The sequence below is a fragment of the Phialemonium atrogriseum genome, assembly GCF_030411735.1.
Source record: "Phialemonium atrogriseum strain 8032-3 unplaced genomic scaffold QBC33scaffold_10, whole genome shotgun sequence".
In the NCBI taxonomy this organism is placed as follows: domain Eukaryota; kingdom Fungi; phylum Ascomycota; class Sordariomycetes; order Cephalothecales; family Cephalothecaceae; genus Phialemonium; species Phialemonium atrogriseum.
In genome coordinates this window covers 736,413-762,251 of record NW_026848147.1, presented here as the reverse complement: position 1 = coordinate 762,251, position 25,839 = coordinate 736,413, and the positions used below count along the sequence as shown (strand labels likewise).

General features: G+C 56.4%; 11 protein-coding genes across 11 annotated transcripts; 8 read left to right on the top strand and 3 right to left on the bottom strand.

Annotated features, from left to right (window-relative positions):
- Positions 1-238: 238 nt before the first annotated feature.
- QBC33DRAFT_536542 (carotenoid oxygenase) lies at positions 239-1,205 on the top strand. The gene is made up of 2 exons (XM_060427715.1): positions 239-578; positions 680-1,205. Exons 1-2 carry the CDS (start codon positions 407-409, stop codon positions 844-846), a joined length of 339 nt encoding a protein of 112 aa, XP_060284423.1. The 5' UTR covers positions 239-406; the 3' UTR covers positions 847-1,205.
- Positions 885-1,172, top strand: QBC33DRAFT_558374 (uncharacterized protein; the record flags this gene model as incomplete). The annotated part of the gene is made up of 1 exon (XM_060429873.1): positions 885-1,172. The coding sequence occupies one exon, from the start codon at positions 885-887 to the stop codon at positions 1,170-1,172; it is 288 nt and encodes a 95-aa protein (XP_060284424.1).
- A 732-nt stretch (positions 1,206-1,937) lies between the features above and the next one.
- Positions 1,938-2,973, top strand: QBC33DRAFT_47714 (uncharacterized protein). Its single transcript, XM_060425268.1, has 2 exons — positions 1,938-2,351; positions 2,420-2,973. Exons 1-2 carry the CDS (start codon positions 2,078-2,080, stop codon positions 2,731-2,733), a joined length of 588 nt encoding a protein of 195 aa, XP_060284422.1. The 5' UTR covers positions 1,938-2,077; the 3' UTR covers positions 2,734-2,973.
- A 484-nt stretch (positions 2,974-3,457) lies between these two features.
- Positions 3,458-5,078, bottom strand: QBC33DRAFT_619067 (glycoside hydrolase family 30 protein; the record flags this gene model as incomplete). The annotated part of the gene is made up of 3 exons (XM_060432720.1): positions 3,458-4,289; positions 4,369-4,440; positions 4,519-5,078. The coding sequence occupies 3 exons, from the start codon at positions 5,076-5,078 to the stop codon at positions 3,470-3,472; spliced, it is 1,452 nt and encodes a 483-aa protein (XP_060284421.1). The 3' UTR covers positions 3,458-3,469.
- Positions 5,079-6,990: 1,912 nt separating this feature from the next.
- QBC33DRAFT_490659 (glycoside hydrolase family 92 protein) lies at positions 6,991-9,797 on the top strand (the record flags this gene model as incomplete). The annotated part of the gene is made up of 5 exons (XM_060425463.1): positions 6,991-8,181; positions 8,235-8,385; positions 8,449-8,514; positions 8,578-9,050; positions 9,119-9,797. Exons 1-5 carry the CDS (start codon positions 7,103-7,105, stop codon positions 9,795-9,797), a joined length of 2,448 nt encoding a protein of 815 aa, XP_060284420.1. The 5' UTR covers positions 6,991-7,102.
- A 260-nt stretch (positions 9,798-10,057) lies between these two features.
- QBC33DRAFT_47609 (deoxyribonuclease-domain-containing protein) lies at positions 10,058-12,517 on the bottom strand. Its single transcript, XM_060425250.1, has 2 exons — positions 11,858-12,517; positions 10,058-11,790 (listed from the first exon to the last, which is right to left on the bottom strand). Exons 1-2 carry the CDS (start codon positions 12,288-12,290, stop codon positions 10,454-10,456), a joined length of 1,770 nt encoding a protein of 589 aa, XP_060284419.1. The 5' UTR covers positions 12,291-12,517; the 3' UTR covers positions 10,058-10,453.
- Positions 12,518-12,539: 22 nt separating this feature from the next.
- On the top strand, positions 12,540-13,977 carry QBC33DRAFT_536529 (uncharacterized protein). The gene is made up of 2 exons (XM_060427714.1): positions 12,540-13,276; positions 13,378-13,977. The coding sequence occupies exons 1-2, from the start codon at positions 12,951-12,953 to the stop codon at positions 13,595-13,597; spliced, it is 546 nt and encodes a 181-aa protein (XP_060284418.1). The 5' UTR covers positions 12,540-12,950; the 3' UTR covers positions 13,598-13,977.
- Positions 13,978-14,662: 685 nt separating this feature from the next.
- QBC33DRAFT_536526 (uncharacterized protein) lies at positions 14,663-16,494 on the top strand. Its single transcript, XM_060427713.1, has 4 exons — positions 14,663-15,108; positions 15,216-15,279; positions 15,347-16,076; positions 16,202-16,494. The coding sequence occupies exons 1-4, from the start codon at positions 15,015-15,017 to the stop codon at positions 16,235-16,237; spliced, it is 924 nt and encodes a 307-aa protein (XP_060284417.1). The 5' UTR covers positions 14,663-15,014; the 3' UTR covers positions 16,238-16,494.
- Positions 16,495-16,645: 151 nt separating this feature from the next.
- Positions 16,646-18,639, bottom strand: QBC33DRAFT_449918 (Alg9-like mannosyltransferase family-domain-containing protein; the record flags this gene model as incomplete). Its single annotated transcript, XM_060424542.1, has 4 exons — positions 16,646-17,695; positions 17,757-18,176; positions 18,241-18,499; positions 18,575-18,639. The coding sequence occupies 4 exons, from the start codon at positions 18,637-18,639 to the stop codon at positions 16,646-16,648; spliced, it is 1,794 nt and encodes a 597-aa protein (XP_060284416.1).
- A 436-nt stretch (positions 18,640-19,075) lies between these two features.
- On the top strand, positions 19,076-21,447 carry QBC33DRAFT_47300 (H/ACA ribonucleoprotein complex non-core subunit NAF1). The gene has a single exon (XM_060425216.1). The coding sequence runs from the start codon at positions 19,183-19,185 to the stop codon at positions 21,331-21,333; it is 2,151 nt and encodes a 716-aa protein (XP_060284415.1). The 5' UTR covers positions 19,076-19,182; the 3' UTR covers positions 21,334-21,447.
- A 1,602-nt stretch (positions 21,448-23,049) lies between these two features.
- On the top strand, positions 23,050-25,098 carry QBC33DRAFT_47303 (uncharacterized protein). The gene is made up of 2 exons (XM_060425217.1): positions 23,050-24,472; positions 24,529-25,098. The coding sequence occupies exons 1-2, from the start codon at positions 23,147-23,149 to the stop codon at positions 25,060-25,062; spliced, it is 1,860 nt and encodes a 619-aa protein (XP_060284414.1). The 5' UTR covers positions 23,050-23,146; the 3' UTR covers positions 25,063-25,098.
- Positions 25,099-25,839: the final 741 nt, after the last annotated feature.

The following is a 25,839-nucleotide window of genomic DNA, read 5'->3' as shown; positions in this document are numbered from 1 at the left end:
ACAGAGGCTGTGGCGAGGTGTTGATCCTCGTTTTCCCTGGATCCCAATGAATTGTCTGCCAGCTTGTGGTTATGTACGGCTGCCGACCCACGTACTTAGACTAGGTGGCGGGAATCGGCAAGGGCTGCTGTCGCTGTCTATTGCTGTTGCCATTGCTGTCTATCGCTCTTGTTGTCGCTGTCTATCGCTCTTGCTGTCGGGGTGGCTCTTTTGATCGAGGGATGCCGTCCATCTGGCTAATCATCGATGCATGCCAGTTTAGATAGGTAGGTATATGACAACGAAGAAAGATGGGGTAGCTTGGCTATAGGCAGGCCTTGTCGGCAAGACAGTGTCGCTAGCAGCAGAAGGGTGGTCTACCCTTCCCTGTTCGGATGCCTCTGTATAAGCGTATTGTCGACAGCAGATGACAACAATCTTTGGCAAATATCGCAACCGGTATACCGATTATGTACGCGTCAGGCACAAGATTCACTTCACAGCCAATACCGACGTCATCTACTTCGGGAAGCAGATTCTGGCACTCAAAGAAGACTCACTTCCATATGCGGCGAACCCAGATACCCTCGAGACCAAAGGTATGTGCATCGCATCAGTGACAAAATCCAAAAGGTGCCGAATAGGTGATTATCCATGGGTTTGTGTATTCCGCTGCTGATACACACTTTCATGCTCTTAGGGGCCCATGACTTCCCAGGGCAGTACTCAGCCCTAACCTTTACTGCCCACCCGAAGCTAGATCCTCACACAGGCGGATTCATCACTATGAGTTATGAGGCGCAAGGCGACATGACAACTGACGTGGCGTACTTCCTCTTCGATAGGAATGGCAAGAAGCTTGTTTAACCGAAAAGCTCTTGTTCTTCTCACCGATTGGGCAAGATATGCGCACCGCAAAGAGCGTCAAACCCCTCAAGAGCGGCCCCGTGAGCCACTACGTGCGCTGTAAGCTCGATCCGAATGCGATTGACTTGTACGTCGAGCCCAAAGATCTAGTGAACTTGGACGGAGAGATGCCCCAGGTCGACGCGCGGAACGATGCTAAACCTTACGACTATCTATTCCTGGCGATGCAAGACTTCGAAGGTAATAGAGGCGCCCGTGGGTGGGAACAAAAACAACAGAACAAACACAAGGAGCATGATCAGGACCAACTGATCAGCCGTCCGTAGAAAAAGTGCTGGTGGTGCTAGACTATATATTAGAAGAAGATACGAGGTATGAAAGGGGGGACTCCTTACTAACCCTCGTGAATAGACACCATGACTTGTTCGCCCCTTTTCACTGTATGTCAACAGGGATTATTAATACTGTGCCAAGGCCCAGCTGCAACCTGTGAAAAAGCTTATCACCACACAAGTCCACCCTTCAGGCTAGGCAAAAATCCCCCAGAAATGTGGGAGCATATAAACTGATGGCCATCGATTGGATTATGGACGGCGGGGGTTCGTAGGCTGTGCACACCATCTGCAAGTCGACCAGGTGAGAAATAAAATGAAAAATGACGTCGACGGACTCGGGGGTGGTTGTCTGGCTTTACCGAGTTGCACATGCCCATGCCGCGGGCACATGCAAAAAACCGGAGCCGCGACGAGGAAGAATTTCCCAAAGATCGACTGGCCGAGGCCGAGGCAGGGCAACCCCCGACTAATGCAGAAAGCGATCGATGTAGGTCCACCGGCTGTACTTCCCATGTTGGAAAAGATCCGCCCCTTAGCCGGCCCTAGCAGCGGGGGAAATAGGACCCAACCGGGGAAAGAGAAGGAACAGGAAACGACATGCCATCATCTTGGTTAAACATGCGGAACTTGCTGGGTAGGACCTTGGAAGGAGATTGGGAGCTTGGTGGTGGAGGTGGAGGGGGTGGTGCCTGTGTAATAATATTTACCTCGTGTGCTCAGTGAGCAGGGGGTAAGAAGGCAGAAGGTCGCATTTCCTCGCGTTTCCCTCCTGCCTTGCCTCCGATATCGTAACGGTCCATCCAAGTGCTTCCGCAGTCCGTCCAGCCGAGCGAGCGAAAAACAAAAGCGTCGCGACATTTGCAACACAGCGATATCAAGACCGAGGGACCACCCCAATGAAGCCGACACACTTCCTCGGCGCCTTCCTCCTCCTCGCGAGCGAGACGGCGCCGGCACGCGCAGCCGACTGCGCCAGCGTCGCGCTCGGAGCCATCCCGTCCTGCGCCCAGTCGTGCTTTCTCGAGGGCGCGCCGTCCGTGGGGTGCGACGGCACCGACTTCGCCTGCCAGTGTGAGCATGAGGCGAAGCTCTACGCCGCCATCGAGGGCTGCGTCAGTTCGGGATGCCCGTCGGCGTCGTACCAGGCCGTCATCGACGGCGCATCGTCTGGTGAGTTTCAATTCGCCGTCGAACCTCCAGAGTGAACCCTGAGCTGACCTTGTGCTTCCACTTCGCAGTGTGCGATTGCGCGACAGCAGGACAACCGGGAGGCGGAGGCGGATCGATGACCGTCTCCGGCTCGTATGTGGGATCTGTGCCAGCGACCACCACGGCGAGCGGCATCGGCGGCGGCGGTGGGGGATCCGACGCGACGACGTCACCGCAGCCCGGGACCGGAAGCACGACGTTCGCCAACACGCTCCCTACGACGGCTCCGGTTCCCGGCGCAACTGTTTCTGTCGTCTCGGGGGGCATCCGTCTGGGGAGACCCGGCTTCTCCATAGCCGCGGGCTCTGCGATGGCAGCCCTGATCGCCTTCGTCTCGTTTTAAATCCCATTGGCACTTCTTATTTGGGGGGCCAACTGGTATATAATTAGAGGGAAAGGGGTAAATTGGAATATTGGATGAGCAGCAGCTTCACCTACACACATAAAGTAATATAGAGTCTAAAACTCACTCACTGATATTCATCCAGTCCATCTGTCTCGCCCCCTGATCGGACCCGGGAGTTGGACTTCATCTTGATTCATCTAAAAACGCATGGCTTTCGGGGCTCCATATGGGTGAACCTTGGAAGAAGAAGAAAAAAAAACTACCTATCCTATTGGCCTTGATCCTTAGATTCGGGTTAACAAATGTTTAACACAGGTTGGGTTAGATTAGGCATTGCATGGGTACCATGCATAAGAAAGAACCATTGAGTTGAGTGGGACATTCAAGTTGACTCTTCGTAGCCGGGATTCAACCAACTATTTGTCTTCCTCCTGCCATAGCTAATTAATCGACCTCCTGATATTGACGCTCCTTTTTCATGGCATCTTAACTACAGAACCATGCAATTTCGATATATAGGGGCTTGGTTTCATAGGTGTAGGAAATAAATACGTGGCTAACACAGGAGAATCACATGCCCAGACATTGCTCCCTTTTTGGACTGAGGTGACGATATGTTGCATAAGCATACCGTATACATCGGTCTGATAATGTGCTGTAAATATATACAGACTGAAGAGAGCAACCCAACTCAAATGCACCCACGCCTACCTAGAGTCATGATAACTAACCGCTATTTCCTCGCCTCAGCCTCGGTGCTATTCCCACCCGGGGTCAGGAGAATCGTCGCCATCGACCGGGCCGGAACATTCGCGCTGGCTAGCCCCCCGCTAAAAGTAGCCTCCAGCTCCTCGATCGCACGGGTATTATCCGTGACCCAGGACTTGGCCCTCGTCGCCGCCGTCGCATCGCCCCCACCGCTAACCTTAACGCTGACGGCGGCGGCGCCACCCCCGCTGTTGATGATCTGCACGGCGACGGACCCGTCCACGTTCCTGAACGCCGCCACCCGCATGCCATTCGCGCCCCCGGAGGAACCCACCCTGACGGCGCCGGGGCGGACGAAGCGGCTCCACTGGCCGAGGGCCCACAGGCGCTTTGACGGCTCGACGGCGTTGTTGTTGATGCGGACCATCTTGGAGTTGGTGTCCCCGCCCTGGACGCCGACCCAGTAGAGGTAAGCCGAGGCGTTTGCGTTGACGACGGCCTGGAAGATGCTGTTGGCCCAGGTCATGCCCTCGCCGGCGCCGCCGGACTGGTACCAGGCGGTCGTCCAGGCGCCGTTGAGGTCGGCGGCCTCGGTCTGCCACACGCGGTGCGGCGTGTTCATCGGGCTGCCCGGCGACGACGTGTATGAGTGCGCCGTGATGACGCTGAGCTGGTCGTCTACGCTCCGGAGCGCGCCCAGCATCCCCGCCTGGCTGCTCCACCCTTCCGCGTCGCAGCAGTTGATGCCCACGTGGCTGAGGTTGGCCCTCTGCAGCGTCGGGTAGAGCACCTTGATGAAGTCTGCCGCCTGCTGGGCGTTGGATGTCATAGAGGCGTATGATGCTCTAGTAGGGGTTAGAGAGATGAACTGCTAATATTTGCCGAGGGATTACGGCGAGGGAAAGAAGGGTGGGTGGTTCGTACGTGAGTTCGGGCTCGTTCAGGAACCCAAGGTTCGTTATGGTGACGTTTGACTCCTGGTAAAACTGGATGTACCTGGACACGGACCCATGTAAGTTTCCAGCCAGAATTCATGGAGCTTCCCCCATGGTTTCTCGTCGCCTCTCGTCGTACCTCACCAAGTAATCGGCATAAGCCTGCTTCCAGTCGCCACTAGCACAGGACGCACCACTAACACCGCACAGACTCCCGCCGTTCGCATCGTTGCCGTTCGTTTTCATATATCCCGGCGCGCTCCACGCATTGGCATAGATAGTCTTGACGCCGTACGTATTCTGCGCCTCCTGCGACACCCACAGCTGCTTGTTGTCGGAGCCGTCCCAGGAGTAGATGAGCGGCTTAGTCGGGCCCCCGGGGTTCTTGGGCGCGATAGACACCATGTGGTCGGAGCTCATGTCCGGCGACGACCCGATGCCGTTCCGGAGGATGGACAAGCCAGCACCCTTGGTCGTGGAGAAGAGCAGGTCGAGGGCCTTGCGCTGCTCCGTCTCGGGGAGCTTGCTCATCTGCACGGCGCGCTGAAACGCCTCCGACGTGCCGAAGCCATCCATGGTCTGGTACGTCTTGGACAGGTCGACGGTGATGGTCGAGCCGGCCTGGCGGGGGCGGACTGCCCCGGCGTGGGAGAGGGCGGCCCCGGACAACAGGAGGAGACTTAGGGCGGAGGCGGCCATGTTCGCGGACCGGTTTCTATTGTCAGACACGGTGCTGTGCTAGACCCGAGGTCGCTAATAGTCTACGGACTTGATGCCCAGTATATATCCATGGTGTTGGGGTTGTGAAGGCTCCTGCCCCCCGGGCCTATCACGCCCCTCATTAACACCTTGACCCGAAGATATTGAAAGTGCTTGGCTTCTTACGGCAATTGCCACACCATGCGCTGTCCTTTTTGCCCTCTCTTATTTGCGCGCCAATATTCCGGTTGGCTCCGGCGGTTGGAATGCTCTGGCGGCTAAATGATGAGAGTAATCAGGAACGGCTGTATCGATGGGTAGAATGAAGCACCGGGTTACATTGACTTTGATTGGGGCAGTTCAGTCTTTCTCTGGATATTTTCCTGGGGTTCTTTGGCATTCAACTAGAAATTAGCCATTTGAGAGCACCCTCCTGATACTTATGGTCAAGAGATCTAGAAGGTAGGTCTCAAGTCCAGACTCAGGCTGCTGGATATGGTGTTCACATCTCTGGGGTTGACTGATTAAACTAGCAAATTCCAGTCGCCGGTGCCAATGAAGGGAGCATTTAGATGCTCCGTTGATGCAAAGAGTTATGAATTTTCAGCAAGAAGAACAGGTGAATGTCCTTGCTACTTCGACATTTATCTCTTGCACCAGAAGAAAAGATGGTTGATTATTAACTTGGTCAATTACAGGTCGAAGGTATGTGGAAGGGCAGGAAAAGAGATGAATCTTAAGACCATAGAGCCTCCCTATCTATTCAGGTTTCTAATGCTAAGTTTGACTATTGCCATGATGAAACAGCAGACATTGGAATCTATCATTGGGCATAATCATGGATGACTACAGAAGTACCCTCAACGAGACTCGCTCGGCTTCGCAGATTCTCTTTGCCTCGTCGGCATTCCCAAGCTCTAATGATATTAGAGTTCAGAACTTCAGGCATCCTTGGTAAGCTGCATTTCGATAAGAACACTCTGCCCGACATATGTGAGTATGCATGCATGCAAACTGTGAGCTTATTGTAGAAAGGAAGCTGCAGCGCTTGCCAAATGACCAAGTTCCCTAATAATAGAGTTGACCTCTGTTTCATTCAGTTTCAAGCCCGTTACTCGTGATAGCTGTTACTTATGGGAGCCTGGGGAGAAAATCCAAAATCCCTTGCCTGTTGCAGAAGCTGTGGCTCTGTAATGCGTCATCTGGGTGCAGTCAGCTGTCGTCGTTGGATTCCACAGATCTGGAAGGGGAAAGCGCGGCCGACAGCACCTGCCAGATCAGTCAGGTCGAGGCAAGGGCGGAAATTGCCATCCACGGCGACGCATGACGCTTTTGGGAACGAACCCTAACCCCGTCCAAAATCTAAAATTACTCCTCGATCCTCTCTGCATACAAGCTTCCCCCTTGGGTGAACCCCACTGGCGATTCTTCTGATGATCGCCCGATGCAGGTAATAATCTACACGTTCTCATTTCCTGGTAGCTGGGAGTGTTTGCGTTACACTTCCTCATTTCCGCTTCGTGTCGTGCAGGCACTCGTATCGTCGTCACCTCATGCGTCGACCAGCCAGGAGTTGAGAATAATGGGGAGTCAATGTGGGATCCAGTTATCTCAGCGACAGCTACATGCAGACGCGCGAGTCTGCACCTGGTAACATCCATCTCTGCTACGTACGTCTCGATTGAGCAAGTGCTCTCTGGCTGCGACTTCAGGGTTCCACTATCATGATCGGCAACCCATCCCTCCCCAGCCGCCGCAAGACACGCCAGCGTGGCCACGGCCAAGGGCGCAAAGCATCTTGCTCGAAGCGTCTTGCTCAAAGTGTATTTCTAGAAGCATGTCGGTCTCGAGACACGATGGGCCGGGAGTTACTTTCGCCCACCTAGTTTAAGAACGCCGAGTTTCCGCACTCTTTCTTCCTCCTACCCCCCCCCCCCCCCCCTCTCCCCAGTCTCAAGTGCGTACTGGACTTGGTTGCCCGTTGTGGACAATATCTCCCATTATTCGCTCAGCGAACACACACAATGGCACATCTCATTGCCTTGCTAGCACTCAGCAGCCTTGCCCTGGGGCAAAGCACCTTCGATCCTCTCGACTTCATTGATCCGCTCATCGGCTCATCCAACGGAGGCAATGTTTTCCCCGGTGCCTCCCTGCCTTACGGGATGGCCAAGGCCGTTGCCGACACCAACAGCGGCAGTAACCAAGGCGGATTTACTCTTGATGATTCCAACGTGACGGGATTCTCCGTCATGCACGACAGCGGGACCGGCGGCAGCCCGAGCTTGGGCAACTTCCCGCTGTTCCCCTACACAAACTGCCCCGGCGGCGACGTCGACAGATGCGTGTTTCCGAAGAAGAGCAGGGCAAAATTCGGCACCTTCAGCAACGTGTCGGCGCGGCCAGGCGAGTTTGGCATCACCCTCAACAGCGGCATCCGTGCCGACATGACGACGACGCACCACACAGGGCTCTTCAGATTCACGTTCCCGGAGCTTGGGGACGACGGAGAGCCGGCCCAGCCCCTGATCCTCCAGGACCTGAGCGACCTCGCCGACACCCGCCAGGACAATGCGACCGTGTCTGTGGATGCCGAGACGGGGAGGATCACAGGGACCGCCCGCTTCCTCCCAAGCTTCGGTAGCGGTAGTTTCGTGTTGCATTTTTGCACCGACTTTTCCGGACCCGAAATCCTGGACAACGGTATCTTTGCGAACAGCCGAGCGAGCACGTCGGTCAAGGACCTGACGATATCGCGTTCCATCAACGGCTATCCTCTGCCCGGAGGAGCATTTGTAAGGTTCAAGTCTGCCGCCGCACCCATCCTGGTCCGGACCGCCGTCAGCTTCATCAGTACCGCCCAGGCCTGCTCCCATGCCGAGGCTGAGATCCCGTCCTTTGACTTTGACGGCGTCGCCAAGGCCGCAACGGAGGCATGGAGGGAGAAGCTCAGCCCAATAAGGGTGTCCACCGAAGGCGTGGATCCGTCATTCGTAACCAACTTCTACAGCGGCATCTACCGGACCATGATCAATCCCCAGAACTATACCGGGGAGAACCCCCTCTGGTCGAGCAGCGAACCGTACTTTGATTCGTTCTATTGGTGAGGATCGCATGTTTATGCTGTGACACATGCCATGACTGACCGAGACCTAGTTTGTGGGATTCCTTCCGGTCTCAGATCCCATTTCTCACCATAGTGGACCCTTCAGCCGTGGGCCACATGATTCGTTCTCTCATCGATACGTATGTCCACCAGGGCTGGCTCCCCGACTGCCGGATGAGTCTCTGCAAGGGCTACACACAAGTAAGTCTGCCATGATTCCCATTGACCCCTCAAACAAATTTGTTTGCTGACCAATGGGAAAAGGGGGGCTCGAACGCCGACGTTGTGCTCGTCGATGCGTATCTCAAGGGGATTAAGGAGGGAATCGACGTAAGAGCAACAACACCCTTGCGAGTGTACCTAGTCGGCATACTGATCTCGATGTGCATGTAGTGGGAAACCGGGTACGCAGCAGTCGTCAAGGACGCCGAAGTTGAACCGCTTGACTGGTCCAACGAAGGGCGAGGCGGGCTTGACAGCTGGAAGGCTCTGGGCTATATCCCCGTACAAGATTTTGACTACAAGGGCTTCGGGACGATGACGAGGAGCATCTCGCGCACGCTCGAGTACAGCTACAACGACTTCTGCATCTCTCAGATGGCGGCGGGACTGGGGAAGACGGGCGACGTCGACAAGTACGTCGAGTCGAGCGGCAACTGGCAGAACCTGTACAAGCCGGACCAGCCCTCGGCTTTCTGGGACGGCACCGACACGGGATTCCGCGGTTTCTTCCAGCCGCGTTTCTTGAACAGGACATGGGGCTATCAGGACCCTCTGAACTGCAGCAATACAGACGACTTCAGCGTTTGCTCGCTGCAGAACACGGGCCCGGAGACCTTCGAGAGTAGTATTTGGGAGTATGGCTTGTAAGTTCGCACCCGCTTGGAGCGTGATCGAGAGAAAAGCAATCTGATCAGCTAACCACGCCCCCCAGTTTCGTCCCCCACGACCAAGCAACGCTCATGACCCTGTATGGCGGGCCGGCCGAGTTTGTCCGCCGGCTCGACTACCTCCACGACCACAACATCACCTACATCGGCAACGAGCCGGCCTTCCTGACCGTCTTCCAGTACCACTATGCTGGGCGGCCGGGCCTGTCGGCGCGGCGGTCGCACACCTACATCCCTGCCTTCTTCTCCCCCACGCCGGCGGGCCTGCCAGGCAACGACGACAGCGGTGCCATGGGCTCCTTCCTCGCCTTCGCCATGATGGGCCTATTCCCGAACCCGGGCCAGGACGTCTACCTCATTACGGCGCCTTACTTCCCAGCCATCAACATCACCCACCCGACGACTGGCCGGACCGCCCGCGTCCGCACCGTCAACTTCGACTCGACCTACGAGGCCATCTACGTGCAGAGCGCCACCCTCGACGGCGCCGACTACCGCCGCAACTGGCTGCCCCACAGCTTCTTCACCGAGGGCGGGGAGCTCGTCCTGACGCTGGGCAGGAACGAGAGCGACTGGGGCACCAGGGTCGAGGACCTGCCGCCCAGCCTCGGCACGTACGCCGGGTTTAACGGAACCTTCTCGTCCAAGAGGCTGGTCGGGCCTAGGGGCGCGAGGAAGTATAGGGGCCAGTTTGGTGGGCTTGGGGGTGGGTTTGGGCTGTGATGGGGCACGGGGAAGGCATAGAGCTGTTCTTCTTTCGAAGTGGGAGTTTTGGGGGCTCCTTTTTTCTTTTTCTTTTTCTCCCGGATTTGGCGGCGTTGCGTCGGTTTGCCTTGTTTCCTATCCGTTTGCCTGAGAGAGAAACTACGAAGGGCTACCTGGATCTTGTCTCGTATACACTCTAGCAAAGACTGTAACCAATTTTCGATACAATGCATGCTCTAAGAATAATAAGCAGCCGACTTGACACCTCCTAGACGTGGCTGTCGTAGGTGCGGCTGTAACATCGCGTCCGAATCGAGTACACCAACTCCCGGTATTGAATCAGCTGTCTGTCTATTTACCAACCCTTGACAGACACCTCACCTCCAGGTTCGGGGTTACTCGTCGGATGGAAGGCGAGTGAAATCTGAGAGGGTGGTGAACATGGACCCTAGTTGTCTAACTCATTAAATAGCCAATAGCCGTAGTAACCGTGATCTATTGCAACCTGATTCGATTGGGGATATACCGATTTACTCCAGATATTCTCAAAATACTCTCTCTCCTGGTGAGTGCTCCATCTTTCGCAGAGCTCGCTAAAGTACTCATCTCTTCCTTACGCCCCTCCTCCCCACACAACTCTCCGTTTCCCACAGCCACCCCCCCTCCAATCCGCCCTACACCTTCCTCCCCCCTCGCCTCGCCTTCGACCGCCTCAGCAGCTCGGCCTCCTGCCCCACGCGCCAGCCGCACTCCCCGGCGAACTCGCAGCCGCGGCACTTGTACGCCTCCTCGATGACCACGCCCCGCGGCTCCCGGGCGGCCCGCCACCACTGCATGTCCTCGGCCAGGTAGCGGTCGAGGACCTCGTCGTCGACGTAGAAGACGTTCTCGCCGATCACCTCACCCCCACCCCCGCCCCCGGAGTCCTCCTCTTCGGCAGGCGTCGCTCGTCGGCGGTACTCGACCGTCACTAGGGCGCCGAGGGAGGCGGCGCCGCGGGGGAAGGTGAGCCGTAGCTCGGATTGCAGGAGCGGGAGCAGCTCCCGCAGGGTGCGGTAGTGGATGAGGTCGGGGGGCGGCGGCGGCGGTAGCCGCTGAGAGGATGTCGGGCCGGCTGTGGGGCCCGGGTTTCCCGGCGGTGGTGTCGACGGCGCGGAGACGTAGTCGGATGGGGCGTCGTCGTCGTCGTCGTCGAAGATCTCGTCGTGCAGGGCGCCGATCTGGGCCATGAAGGAGTCGGAGAGGGGCTCGTCCGGGCCCAGGCCGTAGCGGGCGAAGATGCGGAGGAAGTTGAGCTTGCCCGAGGCCATGTTGGCGAGGAAGCGGTGGTAGAGGAAGAGCTGGATCTTGGTCGGCCGGACGACGGCGCCCGAGGGGAGGGTGTTCGAGGCGCGCGTCTTCACGTCGAAGAGGAATATCTGCCTGTCGTCCACCTTCTCCTTCTCCTTCTCCTTCGTGGACCCGAAGAAGCCCGTGATCTTCGGTTGCTCCTTGGCCGGCTGCGAGTTCTGGTTCCCCTGACTGCTGCGAACCTCCTCTTCGAAATCCGGGTCCGGGTTCTCGTAGCTCAGCCCGTCGATGACGCCGTTCACGACTTCTCCGTCTACCAGGCCCCAGGTCTCCATTTCTCGCGTCATGCCAGTGTCTCGGAGGGTCCGGAGACCCTGGATGACGTTCCATAGCTTCAAGGCGAAAGCATCTTCCTTCTTTGCAATGTCGATCTTTACCGTTGTGTATACCTGCTCTTCCAGTTGCTTGTGGAGCTTGGTGCCCCCTTTCATAGCAGCCGTCCTTGTCTTCTTTCCCCCTGGCAACTTCGTCAGAGTATAGTAATACTGCATCTCGCACCATGCCCCTGCCGTCAGGTCGGATACGGAGAAAGGCTTCTTGGGGAAGCTTCGAAATCGAGCCAAGGGTGACCTGGTTTCGCCATCAAGAGTAGGCTGCCGTTCGGATTCGGGCTTTAAGTCAGTGGCAGATGTGTCCAGCACCTCTGCCAATGCGCTGCTCACTAAGCGCTTCCAAGTCAGTCAGAGCCGTGCTGGGATGTTCAATGGGGGGTAGATAGAGGGACTCACAGTCCGGGTAGCTGATGTCATCATCCTCGAAGTGGGTTGGTATCGATCGAGGTTTCGACTTGTCGACCAACGGGGCAATTGGGGTGCGGTTATTGGCAGCAGATGGCGATAGTCTCCCCTTCCCTTTTGCCAGCGGCGCAAGCCCGGCCGGATTATTGTATGTAAACCCACGGACATGCTCGGCAGTATCATAGTCGAGCTCGTCATAGGATAGCGACTTGACGCTCGCGTGGGCAGCAAAAGCCGCGTTGATATCTGCTTTCAGCGAAGAACCAGCATTAGAGGTCCGCGAAGGCGTGGCGATTCCGGAGGCAAGTTGGGGGGCTTGTGATGATGCGCCCGCGACGAGGTTCGCGAACAGTTCTTCCTGCTCGGGGGTCAGATCGAACCCGTAGTCGCTGTCGCTATCGCTATCTGGCGCTAGAGTCGCCATGCCAGGTCGTGTTGAGTATGCATTTCCGGGAGGAGATGTCGATACCCTATTGCGCCTGGCGGCCTATGCGTCACAACTTTGGTGCAGGCTAGGTACCTAATCATGGAGGCGACCGCACGAGTCGCAACAACCCCGCCAGACGCGACTGCGTCAATCGCGTGGCAATGCGCGTGTCACGTGCTCCCTCTGTGACGAAAAGCGGAGAACGACACGTGAGATCTCCTGTGTTTCACCATTAATCCTGTCAACCCGTCAACCAACGGTATGAAGTGGTAATAGGCCAGGAGGGACGCATGTAGTTACTATTTCTGTCGACTGGGCGTCGATTAGCGGAAAGGTGGACTCAATAGTCTCCCAAATCGAGCTGAAGTCACTGCGCTTCCACAGCTGGCTCGTATTGTGCAGAGAGAAACGTTGTTGCCTTGGGGGGGAGATGCCAGGATCTCCAGCGCCACCATCGCCAATGTCTGTCCTCTTCTGAAGGCAGCAGCAAAAACACCCACATTCAAATACCGCAGCCATGTCCACTCGAGAGTGTTGCAGAGGATCTTCTATCTTCCTACCTCATCAGTTTACTTAAATATATATATATATATATATGTACATATCCCATTCAGGAACACCCCCTCAATTGCATCATCTCATTCAACCCTAGCAGTTATGGCATCCATCCTCCTCCAACACCAAGACTCAATTCCAGCAGAGAGCACCGGGCCCACTCCCAAGGACGCCACGCCAGCAAGCACACAGACACGGACACTCTTCGACCTGCCCCCGGAGATCCACCTCCTCATAAGCAAGCAGCTCATCTACCCAGACGCCCTCTCCCTCAAGCACACGAGCGGCTACTTCTTCTACCTGGTCGACACGGGCGTCAAACTCAAGATCGACTGGCTCGTCGAGCGCCGCCGCCTCCACCTTGAGTGTCCCAACAACCGGCGATGCGACCTAGGCAGCGACCTGCGGTTCTGCCGGGGCAGCGTGAGGTGCGCAGCAGCCCAGTTTTTTTATTTCCTTTGCGTTGGAGTAATAACGATCTCTCGCATATTACATGACGCTGACTTGGAAACCCTCTTCCTTTTGATAGGCTTCTCATGCAGCGGCGGAGGGAGCATGTCGAGTGCGAGTCCCGGCCCGGTCTCGGGTGTCTCGTCTACGGAACCAGCACGTGCACGCACCGCCGCAAGCTCAGCGCGAGGGTGAAGCGCTGGCTGCGGACCCGGCTCACCGTCGAGATGTGGTGGGTGCTGCTTGCCATTGTGCCCGTGGCGTGCTGCTGGTTGTGGATGACTGAGCTGGTGTTCTGAATCCGTTCTCGTCGTTAGCGTTTTGTACCTTGCGTGTTATATTATAGTTGCTACCGGTTCCATAGCGCTGGGTCGTTTAGGACTCGCAATCTAATTTCCTCGTTGGAGGAGTGTTTAGCTGTGAGGCAAGATCCATCGAGGGATTCAACATTGGGCGCAGAGGCAACTTCTGTTCGGATTGGAGTGCTTCTAATGTTAGGGATACGCATCACTGGAGAAGCATATTTATAACAGAGTCACGGCGTTATCCATCAATGCATCGCACAGGTTTTGGATGCCCGAATGCAGTAGTCAGAAAGGCATGAACGAAGTCTTTGAAATCTGGACTAATGTGTCATATTTGAATCTTGTTCCAAGTTCTTGGGCGATAGCATAGAGGCGTAGACATCTGGTTTTAGACTGGCTATTTGTGCCTCTAACTGTCGCTCATGCTTGCAAAGTCCAAGTTCTAATAAAGCAACTCCATATTTTAGATAATCAGTCCAAGTAGCCAGCAAAGCTGCAGACTTACTATGAGCTGAAACACTGCGTCACTCTTCTATTCGGCAAGGATCCCAACCCGTTTTCCAACGATCTACCAAATTTCTGTGCTTGTTCTTATCATTCGTGGTTCATCCCATCATGCTCGCCTACTGGTGTCGGATTTCCCCTGCAGCAGATCGTGCCGGACGCTATTTCTGGCAAATTGCATGACAACCTTAAGTGACCCAGAAGATCAACAGCCATCTAATATATTAGGAGTTTATTCTTCTTTTCTTTATTACCCAGCCAGGGGTCCGGCCCAAGAGGGCGTGGACATCAGCCTATAATCCAGTTATCGGATCCTGCGTTCCATTAGCCCAGCACCAAGGCCGACAATTAGGCACCGGCCGGCGATGAGGAGATCTAGACCTCGAATCGGCGGCGGAATCTAGACCATACTCAATCTTTATTGTCTGCACCGCCTAGCCCTCGGGAACGCCCCACCGCCCAACCGGACAGGGGGTGGTCAGGTCATGATCAACCAGTATCCAATGCCCCTGCCCATGCACCGTCGAGACAACGGCCCAGAGCTGCAATACCAAAATAGAAACCCGCTTCCAGACGACGGGGATATGGCAATATAGCCATTGTTTATACCTCTCCCTAGCCCAATTCCGTCCCGCTTCCAGCACGCTCGCAGCTCTGCAGGGTTCAGGTGGAAGCTAATGTAGACCCGGAGTCCGGTGTTGTTGATAAATAAATCCCAATAAATCCGGGTTGCGTTTGCCCGTTGTCGAGAATCATCGGTTAAGTAGGTCCCCTCGAGAGTAGATATATATAACCTTTGGGGACCTCGCCGTTCTTCCTCGCACCTCGCCCTTTAACCCCTGACCAAAAGACCGGACCCCTGGTTTTTGATACCATCGCGCAGACTTACCGGGTACGGCCCCATCTCATGTTTTCCATGGCTTTGAGAGCAGTTATCCCGGCCTTTCTCTTGGCTGGAGTGGTCATAGCCCAGGATCAGGTGCAAACCCAATGGGGCCAATGTATGTCCAAGCAAGAATGAAGACCCCTGATCCGTCCACAAGGTCGCAATGCACGGTACCTGCATGCACTTTTTACCTATGCTGACCACCCAACCCACCCATCATAGGTGCCGGCTCAGCCTTCGCAGGACCAACAATCTGCCCGCAGGACTCCTATTGCTCCTTTGGCAAGTACGTATTTGACCCACCCCTCCTGGCAAGAACCAGTGGAGAAGACTCACACCAACCCACCTCGCAGCCCCTGGTACTCCCAATGCCTCCCCGGCACAGAAGACGACCCGCTCCCCTACGCGGAGGACGTGCCCATCCAGACCAGCACGTTCCAGACGACCATTACCGTGACGGGGGGCTCGAGGCCCACAGTCGTGACGACCTACATCACCTACCTGACCCCCGAGCCGACCCCGGACCCGAGTAGCTACGTCGTCATCTCGGGCGTGACCTACACGTACGTCTCCGACTCCCCCTCGACGCGCTACCCAGGCGTTCTCCCCCGCCGCGACGCCGTCATCACCGGCACGCCCGCCGGCGCGCACGCGGCGACGCCGACGACGCTGCAGGACGGGCAGTACTGGATCCGGGCTGTGGCGTCGCCCAACTTCCACAAGTACCTGCAGACGAGCCCCGCCAACGAGGTGGGCGTGGCGGTGCTGGGGTCGAGCAAGACGGCCGGGCAGTTCAGCGTGGCGGGCGGGCAGCTGGTGGAGTGGACGGGCGAGGGCGGGTCGCCGCTGTACCTCAACGTCGAGAAGCCGGCGGACCTGACGCAGCGGACGCTGGCGACGTGGTTCAACACGACCAAGAACGAGTTCGGCACCTTTGTCTTCCAGGGCGACGCCCTCACCTGGAGCACCCCCGAGATCAACCGCCAGAACTTGGCCGCCTGGCTCGTCTGCAAGAACCAGGAGCTGTTCATCAACACGGGCGCCTACGCTTACCAGACCCCTGAGGGGTGTGCGGATCAGACGGTGAGAACCTCTTTCTTCTTTTCGAAATTGCTTGGGTCATGCGTTGTTGAAGTGTCGTGTTGTTGGGGCAATGACGGGGATATAATTGCTAGGTGAGCTTGTGCTGACTCGGTCCGGTTCTCTAGATCCACTACTACAACGACAAGACCGCAAACGACTGAGGAGTTGACTTAATACGGCCTGCTCGGAGGACCGAACGAAGACAGAAGTGCCGCTGGAATAGATCTGAAATGACGGCCCGAAGGCTCAGACTGTAACTCGTAATTGGGTAGGCAGTGTGATTTTGGGTTGTAGGAATTAATAGTAAATTCCGCCTTCGACCTGCTTGGTTCGCATGAGACATGTACTGTACCTAATGGACAATCCCTTATGCCATGCCACGCAAGTTCAATGTGTATTATCCCATGTTCGTGACGGCGACAGCCGAGAGGCGTCCACTTTATTTATTCCTGATACGTCAATAGTCTATGTCTTCCCAGCCCAAAATATGTGGCGACCTCTCTCCAAACAGCACGAGTACCACTCACACTCTAACCTTAAAACGCCTTGAGATGGAAACCATTCGTAGCTCATGCCTTCTTGCGCCGCAACAGACAGTGACGACCCCACTTGCGGCGGAATGCCCCGGGCACGATGTCCCAGTCAGGAACCCACAAAGCCCGCGCCAGGAAGGGCGTATTCGCCGCGTCCAGGAAGGGCAGGCAGACGACCTCGTCCCAGCGGTCGACGTCGGCCACGAAGTCCGGCTCGGCGGGCGGCGGCGCCCAGCCGGGCTCCCTCTGCCGCTCCGGGTACTGCGTGTCGACGAGGAACGCGCACGTGCGGAGGTCGACGTACTTGCCCAGGTCCTCCTCGTTGCGGTCGTTGAGCCCCGTCGTCGGCAGCCAGGTGCCGCTCCAGAAGCCGAAGCCCGTTCGCGCCTCGGAGAATTCGCCCGGCAGGAGGCCGCGGAACTCGGAGCGGATGAACTTGGCGCGCATGTCGTGAGGGAGGAAGTAGGAGCTCGGAAAGCGGTACCACTCCTTGCCGAAGCAGACGCTCTCGCCGGCCCCGCCGAGTGTCTCGAGGGGCTCGTAGAGAGACAGAGGCGCCGAGTATGCTGAGTAGATGCCCCAGATGCGGGAGAGCCCGACATCGGCTGATAGGAGCAGGGTCAAGGTGGCGGCAAGAAGCTTGAGCCGCGCGGGAATCTTGCCGATAAGTGTCTTGGGGTCTGAATGCCCCACGGCCGTGAGCAGAATATGCAGAGCCATGGCGGCATTGAGCGCTAGGAATGGATATGCAGGGTACATGAACCGCTCCTCCTTGTGTGGCTGCAACGTAAATATGGCGAGCCACATGTAAAAAGGGGCCATGAAGACCACGCTCCGTAACCCTGACTGGAACCCATGCCCGGATCGGAAGAATACCTTCTGCGCCAAGAACAAGGGCAGAGCCAGTAGCGCAAGAACGAACCATACGTTGAAGTTCAACGCCAGGTTCTTGAAGTAGAAAGTCCACGGTTCAGTGCCATAAAGATTGGGTCCCCCGGTAGATGAGAAGATGTTGTACTTGACAATATTCCACGGGACAACCGCAATCTTCTTGTAGAAGAATGTATTGACACACGTGTCGGCAGCCTGGAGGCACCATGGGCATCAGCTGTGCAGGTATTCGCGAAGAGCCATGAGGGATACGTACCACCAACACCAATGCCGCAACAACACCCCTCGAAACTCGGATGAAAGCCTCGAGGAAGCGATCCTTGTCACCCAGGAGAGCAAAGAGTCCTTCCTCGACGAGGAAAGGGGCGCAGAGAGCAGCCGCAAAGGGCCAACCAAGCACTCCACCTACGGCGAACCAGAACATGCCCATCGAGGTCTTGAGTCCTCCTCGCCAGTTCATCAATGCTGCCGCTCCCACCATGACTGTGTACATGGCAAAGCTGGAAGGGAGATATGCCGTGCTTGCGTGGAAATTTCCAGGGCTGAGCACAAGAGCCATGATGAAGAAAATTCCGATACGGGGGTTGAGTGTGAGGCAGACAACTCTCCACATCAGGGTCTGGCAGAGGGCGCAGACGAAGGCTAGGACGTAGCGAACGAAGTAGAATTCGGCAACCTATCCCCTGTCAGCATGTCTACTATGCCTATAAACTGCGAGCCCAAGGTCCGGTGTTTTGTACCTTCGTTGATCGAGGCAGGAGCCTTCGGATGTTGGCCACAACTGCATGGAGGCCGACATAGAGCCAGCTTCTTATGGCAAATTCGGGCGAGTATTCCCAGGTCTGCAATCCGTAGCCGTGGCTGAGATAATGCGTCGGTTCCCAGTAATTGAAGGTCTCATCGCAATCTTGGATTGGGGCAAATAGTGCTGCAAAAGCATTGGCCGCAAGGAAGATGTAAAACACTGAGATGGGCTCGATCCCATAAGGGCTCTTCGCTCTATGAACCACTTTGTTAGCTCTGGAGTCACGGCATTCGGATTGGTCGAGTTCGCTGCATGGGGCAAAGCCATACTTCTTTTTCGCATGCCCTGCTTCTGGATGCACAAATTCCCTTCGTTGCGCCGTGTTTGGAGGCATGATCGCGGACTTTGCTCGGCGATCGAAGAGCAACCTTGGCTAAAGAGGAAATGTTGGGAATGAGATCCTCAAAGAACAGACAAGCTCTCCATGTGATAAGGCAGACGCTTAACCAGATTGAGTAAAGCGCTCCCGAAGATCATTTGGCCCGTGCCAGCTCTATTACATCACTCTCTGGGTGGTACGTACCGATAATCGTTGAATTTTTACGCGTACTTTCTTATCGCCCGTCGAGAACTGCCCAAGGGGATCAAGCATTTCATATTTTTCTTGGAAACATACCAAATTCCGGTGTACTTTTCCTTTTATCATTCCCGTTCCTAGATAATCTGGGTTGCCTCAGTCTATTGGGACTAGTGGCGCCAACCATTTCTTCAGCTTTCTTCTACGCGATACCCATCTTCACTTCTCTCCCATACTCGAAGCGCCAGCAACTCGACAGAGAGGCATTCTGCACGACGCCGATACTTCACCAGTTATATCCGGAGCCAACAATAAACCAACTTCTTTCCTCGTAATCCTCGAAGCCATCAAGCGACATCAATGTCAGAGCCGCCCTTCCAGATTCCTGGCCTCGGCCATGCGACACCGAACGAGCACCTCCCCGCCGAGAGTTTTGCACCCGATCTGCTCGCCGCAGCTGCAAGTATATGTGGGGTTGATGGGGTGGAAGTGGTAGAGGGTACTAGCGGGACGCAGTGGGCCCGCGAGATGAGGAGCAAAGTGGAAGAGCACAAGGCAGCAGCAGCAGTGGGAGCAGCGGATAGTGCACAACCCGAACATGCGGTAGGGATTCGTTCGGAGGAACAGGGGAAGGACGCTATGGAAATCGATAGACCCGAAGAGTCAACGACACGGCCGGAGCAGCAAGCAGGGAGCAATATCACACCCGCGGTGGCTCAAAGCAGGACCAATGCAGGGGAAGGGCCCCAGGTTGTTCCAAAAGAGGGTGATGAGGAGGCAAGGACAGAAGCCGAGGATCATGCATCCTCCAGCCAACACGTTGCGCACGCGTTGGAAGCCGCCCTTGATGGCCTGCTGTCAGCCGCCACCGCGCAAACCGCCGCGCAAAGCAGCGAAGCCGCTCAAGGGCAGGTTGTCCAGCCGCAGAACGGTGATGGTGACGGGCAACCAGAATGGGAAGCTGACTCGTCGCCGTACGAGTCTTCGTCATCGTCCGATAGCTCCGACAGCTCGTCCGACGATGACTCGGAAGATGAAGGTGGCTACCAACCTCTCGGCATCGAGGAAACAGCGAGGCTGCTTATGGCCGAGGCCGACGGCGACGGCGACGGTGACGGTGGTGGAAAAGGAGGCAGGGGAGCTGGAGCAGGGCAGATCCGCACTAAGAATGAGGTGCCCGAAGAAGTTATCCCGAAGCCCGACGTCGTCATCACCCCCGAGATGAAGATTGAACCGCTCGGCCTGGTTGAATTTGTTGTGGAGAGAACAGTTGTCATCAAGTCGAGGAATCCGGGAGAGGTCCAAGCCCTAAATATCGGCTCTGTGTTGTGTCTCGCAGATCGGACGGTTATCGGCGCATTAGCCGAGACATTAGGGAATGTCCGAAGCCCGTTATACACTGTTGGATTCTCGACGGAAGACGAAATCAAGGGGCTCGGATTGTCAGTTGGTACTGAGGTGTTCTACTCGGTCGAACATGCTCAGTATGTGTTCACGCAGGTCTTGAAGGAGATAAAGGGCTCGGACGCGAGCAATCTACACGACGAGGAGGTTGCTCCAGATGAGATGGAGTTCTCCGACGATGAGAAGGAGGCCGAGTACAAGAAACAGCTGAAGGCAAAGAGACGTGGCGGAAAGGCTGGCCGGGGCGGACGCGACCGTGCTGACCAGCACAGCCAACCGCACCCTTTGAGCAATTCGACTCTGCCTCCACCACCGAACGGTGCCAATGGGAACCTCAACTATGACGAGGAAGAGGATGGTCCTTACAAACCACTAGCGCGGCCCTCGAGTTATGCTCAGGGACTTCCTTCCCTACCACCCAAGCCGGAAACCGGATTCAGCCAACCCCGTGGCGGACACGGGCACCGCGGTTCCTTTAGAGGACGCGAGTTCCGGGGCCGAGGCCGTGGTGGCAGAGGAGACCGTCGACATGGGCGGGGAGGTGGAGGAGCAGGCGGCCATGCCCCCTTTGGCTATGACGGAGCCGCAGACTCACCACGCCCAACCTCATACGGGGTCCCTCCGATGACCCAGCAACCGCAAAACCCACACCTACCCCCTCCTCCATATGGAGCAAACGTGCCTCCACCGCAAGCCGTCCCCTCAAATCCGTGGCCTCCTGCACCGGCATCATATGCGCCGCCTCCTCCCCCCATGCCTTACTCGCACGGACAGAGTGCACCACAGCCACCGCCCCCTTCCTCCACAGCCTTCAACTTTAACTACCAAGCCTGGAATCAGAACCCGAGCCAGGCTTACCAATATCCTCATCAGCCTCACCACCACCAACCCGCAAACCCGCAGCCCCCGACAGCCGGCTACCCAGTGCCGCCGCCAGCATGGCCAGGGGTTGGAGCGCCTGTACCAGCCCCCCCTCCGCCCAGCGGAACCTACGTTAACCCGGCTTTTTTCGGTCCATTGCAGGGCCAGCAGCCGCAGCCGCAACCTGGGCAACACCAGCAGTACTGGGGACAGCACCATAGCGGCTATGGGCAGGGTCCCAAGTGAGAGGCAGATGAAAGTCTTATGACTGAGCAAGGGCAGCTACAGAGTATTGGAGAATGCAGAAGTTATGCTTGTAACGGCGTTGGCTACAGGTTACAGGCGGATGTGCCTTAGATGTAGGAAAACAGTGTCACGTGGTAGAGCTGGCTTATTCCAGGTCCATGATAGAAAAAAAGACATACTGCTCATAGCAGTCTCACGATACCTAGGCAGTTTGGCAGGGGTTCACATCACGATGGCAAACTCCCGTCCTTCGGCATCTCATGCCCCTCCCGTTGGTTTTCCCTGGGGGATCGACATTCGACAGGATGCACAGCCCTTTCGTCCCACACGGGCCAGGGGCTCGGACGCCCGTGCCCTATGCATAAAATTGATGGACGTGCAAACAAATCGACTGCTGGACACATCCCGGTAATTATCGGATCATCATTAAGATACGGATGTATAGTATTGTCATTTACGCAGTACGTAATCCGTATGTAATGATGGAAGCTGCGGATCGAACCGCTCTGTCTCCGGGCGTGCTCCCTGAAGCGACGGTCGATCAGTGTGCCCTTCTTACGCAGTACGGCAAGCAATCGTTGCAACCACAGTCTATCTGTGACAGCGTAAGAGGGCCTTGCTGGGATGAGATTTTGCCAGTCGGAAGAATCCTGTTGGCTGGCCGAAAGACCCTCCGAGTTGACGGGATCCAACCCATCACAGTGGCTTCGCTGGGTCCAAAATTGATAGGTACTTGAAACAAGCCAGGCTATCCAATCAGAGAACATCTCCTTGGAAACCCCCTTGTCAGGCCTCAATTTGACGAACCCTGGTTCCCAATTTCGGCTCAGGGACGATCTTCTTAGTCGCCAATCAGCGCACGTTCGTTCCTAGAAAGGGCACTAAGGGTGGGCCCCTGCGCCAAAAACAGAACCATGATCTGCAAGGAACGAGCGAAAAGGCGGAGAAGGAAGGGAGAGGAAGGAGGTTGCCTCTCTCTGCTCGTGTGTACTACGTAGAGAGACTGTGGTAGTCTCTCTACCAACAAACAGCGCTCCCTTCCAATCCCGTCTGTCCCACTGGAATGTTTCTCTGGTGGTCAATCAGCTGCGAAGTATGCGCAGCGATTGACAGATCATCAAGGCAGAGAAGCAGGAAACTGACCACATATGGATAACCGTTGGATTAGTCGTAAATTGCTGAAGCCAACGCTGGGCGGGTTGGTCAAGAGCTGACCAGGTTAAGGGTTTTTGGGTAATTAGTATGTACCTTAACTGCAATGACTGAGAGTAAAGAGAAGGAACCTAGGTACCTGTACATGGCTGGGTTGCTCGACGGCCCGGCTACCATGGACCCTTTTGGATCGAGGAAATATCCCTTTACTCTGCCTCCTCCCCCCCCCTCCCTTCCCCCCAAATCCTCCACACTCTCCCTTTTCTGGAAGACTCCCCTCTGGTGCTGAGTTCGTGAGACCTTCGACTCGCCCTTCCATTCTTTTAAAATTCCAACTGGCTTCCTTCCTTTCAAGACACCCGATCGATCGAGTCGTTCCCTCTGCAGCGCTGTGTTGCTGCCAGCCATTCATTCCTTTCGACCCTTCGACCCTTCGACCTTTGGGACACGTCGCGGCACGACGCATTCCAACCAACACGCTTGTTCAGCCCTATTCGTCGCCAACCGAGTCAGAAATATCTCGGGGTGGCTCAGAAGCCGTGTCGTGTTGCGCTTCTTGCGCTGAGCTGGATATCTCGTCGGATGCGTTAGACGCTACCGTTCATAACTTTGTGGGTAACAGAACCAGCCGGCTGTCGACAGCAACGGAGCGCTCGTCACGATGCCTCACCACCACCATATCCGTCACAACCACCAACACCACAGACGAGGTGCCTGGGACGACTTCACCGGCGCTGTCCAGAGCGTTTGGGACGATGTCAATCCCTTCCAGAACCAAGCCAAGGCTGGCCCCTCTACCGTCTTCCGCACCGTATTTCGCACCATGACGCCTGATGATTGGGATGGTACAGCTGCTGCTTGGACAACATTGGCTGTGAAGAAGACTACCAAGTCTGTCCCTACAACCACATCCACGCAGCCGACAAACAAGATATCTTCATCAACTTCGGTCAAGAAGACCTCGACCCCAGACTCCCTTCCTAAGTCGCTTGCCCCCACGACGACGGGAACTATCCCTGCCACCCTTGCCCTTGCAACTGGAGAGCGAGGGGCCCCGCCGACTTCTGTTGGCGCGCGACCTACCGTATCAGGTGCTCAAGCCTCGGAAACATCTAGCGCAGCCAACACCGGAGCAATTGGCGGAGCCGCGAAGGCCGGCATTGCTATTGGTGTCCTAGGCGGCGTCTTGCTGGTATTCCTAGCCGTGTACTTCGCCTTCAGCAAGCGGAGGAAGCAGATGGAGAAGCAGAGGATGGAGGACGATGAGAAGATCAATGGGCCCTTCTCTGACAGCAGAGCTGTGCCACCGCCGACGCCCGCCAAGGCCCCTCGCCTGAGCTTGCGTCCCGTCACACAATTCCTACCAAATCTCGGAGGGCCCGCGAATCAACACGCCAACCGCGGCAATGCCATTGCGATGGTCGAGAGTCCGACCCAGCAGACCAGCAGAGGCATGGGAGGAGGTCCGTGGGACCGCCCAACCACCAGTCAGAGCACAAACAGCGCCAATCCCTTCGGCAGCGGTGCACAGCGACTGTACTCTCCCATCTCCGAGGAAGGTCAGTATAGCAACCCGACCAGCCCTGCCGGTAGTGAGGTTGGGGGGCCTCATAACGGAACCGCTTCTAGCACCGTCGCCGTCGCCGGGGCCGCCGCCGCTGCAGCGGCAGTTGCTGGTTTGACACGAAAGACGTCCATGCGAAAGGACAATGCGCCCAGGCCTCTCGATCTCACCATGCCCATGCCTCCCCCGCATCTCTCAGCTGTCCCTCCCAGTCCAGCGGGGACGGAATACAGCATGCACTCTGTCTCGCCCGGCCAACCTCCCGCTGCTTCCACCAGTGCCGCAGCGATTGCTGCTGCCGGAGGCCCAGCCCACTCTACTGTTCACCGTGTTCAACTGGACTTTAACCCGACCATGGAAGACGAGATGGGTCTGGTTGCAGGCCAGCTTGTTCGCCTCTTGCACGAATATGATGACGGATGGGTGAGTCTCAACCGTTGATATGCAGCCAAGAATAATAGATTACTAACCGTTCATAGGCCCTTTGCATCCGTCTCGACAGGTCTCAACAGGGTGTTGTCCCCAGGACTTGCCTGTCAACTCGCCCTGTAAAGCCAAGACCACCCCAGGGAGCACCTCGTTTTGGCCCGCCAGTGAACCCCAACAGGGGACCGGGCTACCCTCCAGCAAACAGGGCTATGACCGGACAGGGCGGTCCCCACGGCGGTCCCCACGGTGGTCCGCCATACGCGCGATCAGCGTCGCCATCGGGGCCGATGATGGCACAAGGAGGCCGTCCCCAGTCTCCGGCTGAGCGTGCCATGAGCCCACACGGTGGGCGCCCCTCTTCACCCGCCGGTGGCCGAGCAATGAGCCCCGGCCCAAGGTCCATGAGCCCCGGACCACGGTCACAATCTCCCGGCCCTCGACAGCAACAAGGTCGACCCCAGAGCCCGAGCGGGGCGGGTCGACGTGTGAGTCCACCTGGGCCAAGCCCAATGAACCAGGAATACCGGCCAGGTCCACCAACTGGACCAGTCGGACGGAAGCCCGTACCAGGGCAAGCTTACTAGATGTTTGTGCGAAGCCGAGCACAAAAGGAATGTGGTTGAGCCACGATGCTGCCATGAGACGGAGCGGCCCTATTAGACCCTTTGGATCAAGGCATCTACGTTATTTGAGGTGGAACAGCGACACAAAAACCGGTCGTGAACGAACTTCCTGATGAACAAACCACACCAACCCGGATCGAACGAAAACCCCTTTCCCTTCTTGTCACTCGCTACCGACCTACTTAGACGACCTTTTTTTTGGACACACCGGTGCAACATGTGCCCTGCTCTGGACGCGATACCCGTGATCCGCGTCGGGCATTCCATACGGCAACACATCGGACGACGGGGAAAATCTGTATAATTTCTTGCGAATGATGTCCGTTGAGATACTACCTTTTGGTGGTGCAGAACCCGGGGCGGCCTCGGCGAGCCCTTTCGCGGAGTCGCCTTTGGCTTGTGCCTGTACAAAATTCGTTCGCTCCGTCTATCTGGCTTTTATTTCTTCATATATCTCATAGTGATCAGCCGTGCAGTTCTTACACTAGAGGCTAGGTCATACCGAGATCGGCGGCTGAGCGGACACGCCCGTTAATCACGCGTGTCTGCTGCGGCCAGTTTTACTTTCTTGTTAATGTGTCATATTTATTCTTGCCCCGGCGCTCGCGCAGGGGTAGACCGCTGCTTGACTTGGGTTCGGCGGGAGGCAGGAACCGTTTGGAGATTTCAGCTTGGATTGTTACGTCTGAAGGCTGGAAGGAATGCTGGATGGCTGGGGAGGTTGGGAAAGAAAGAATT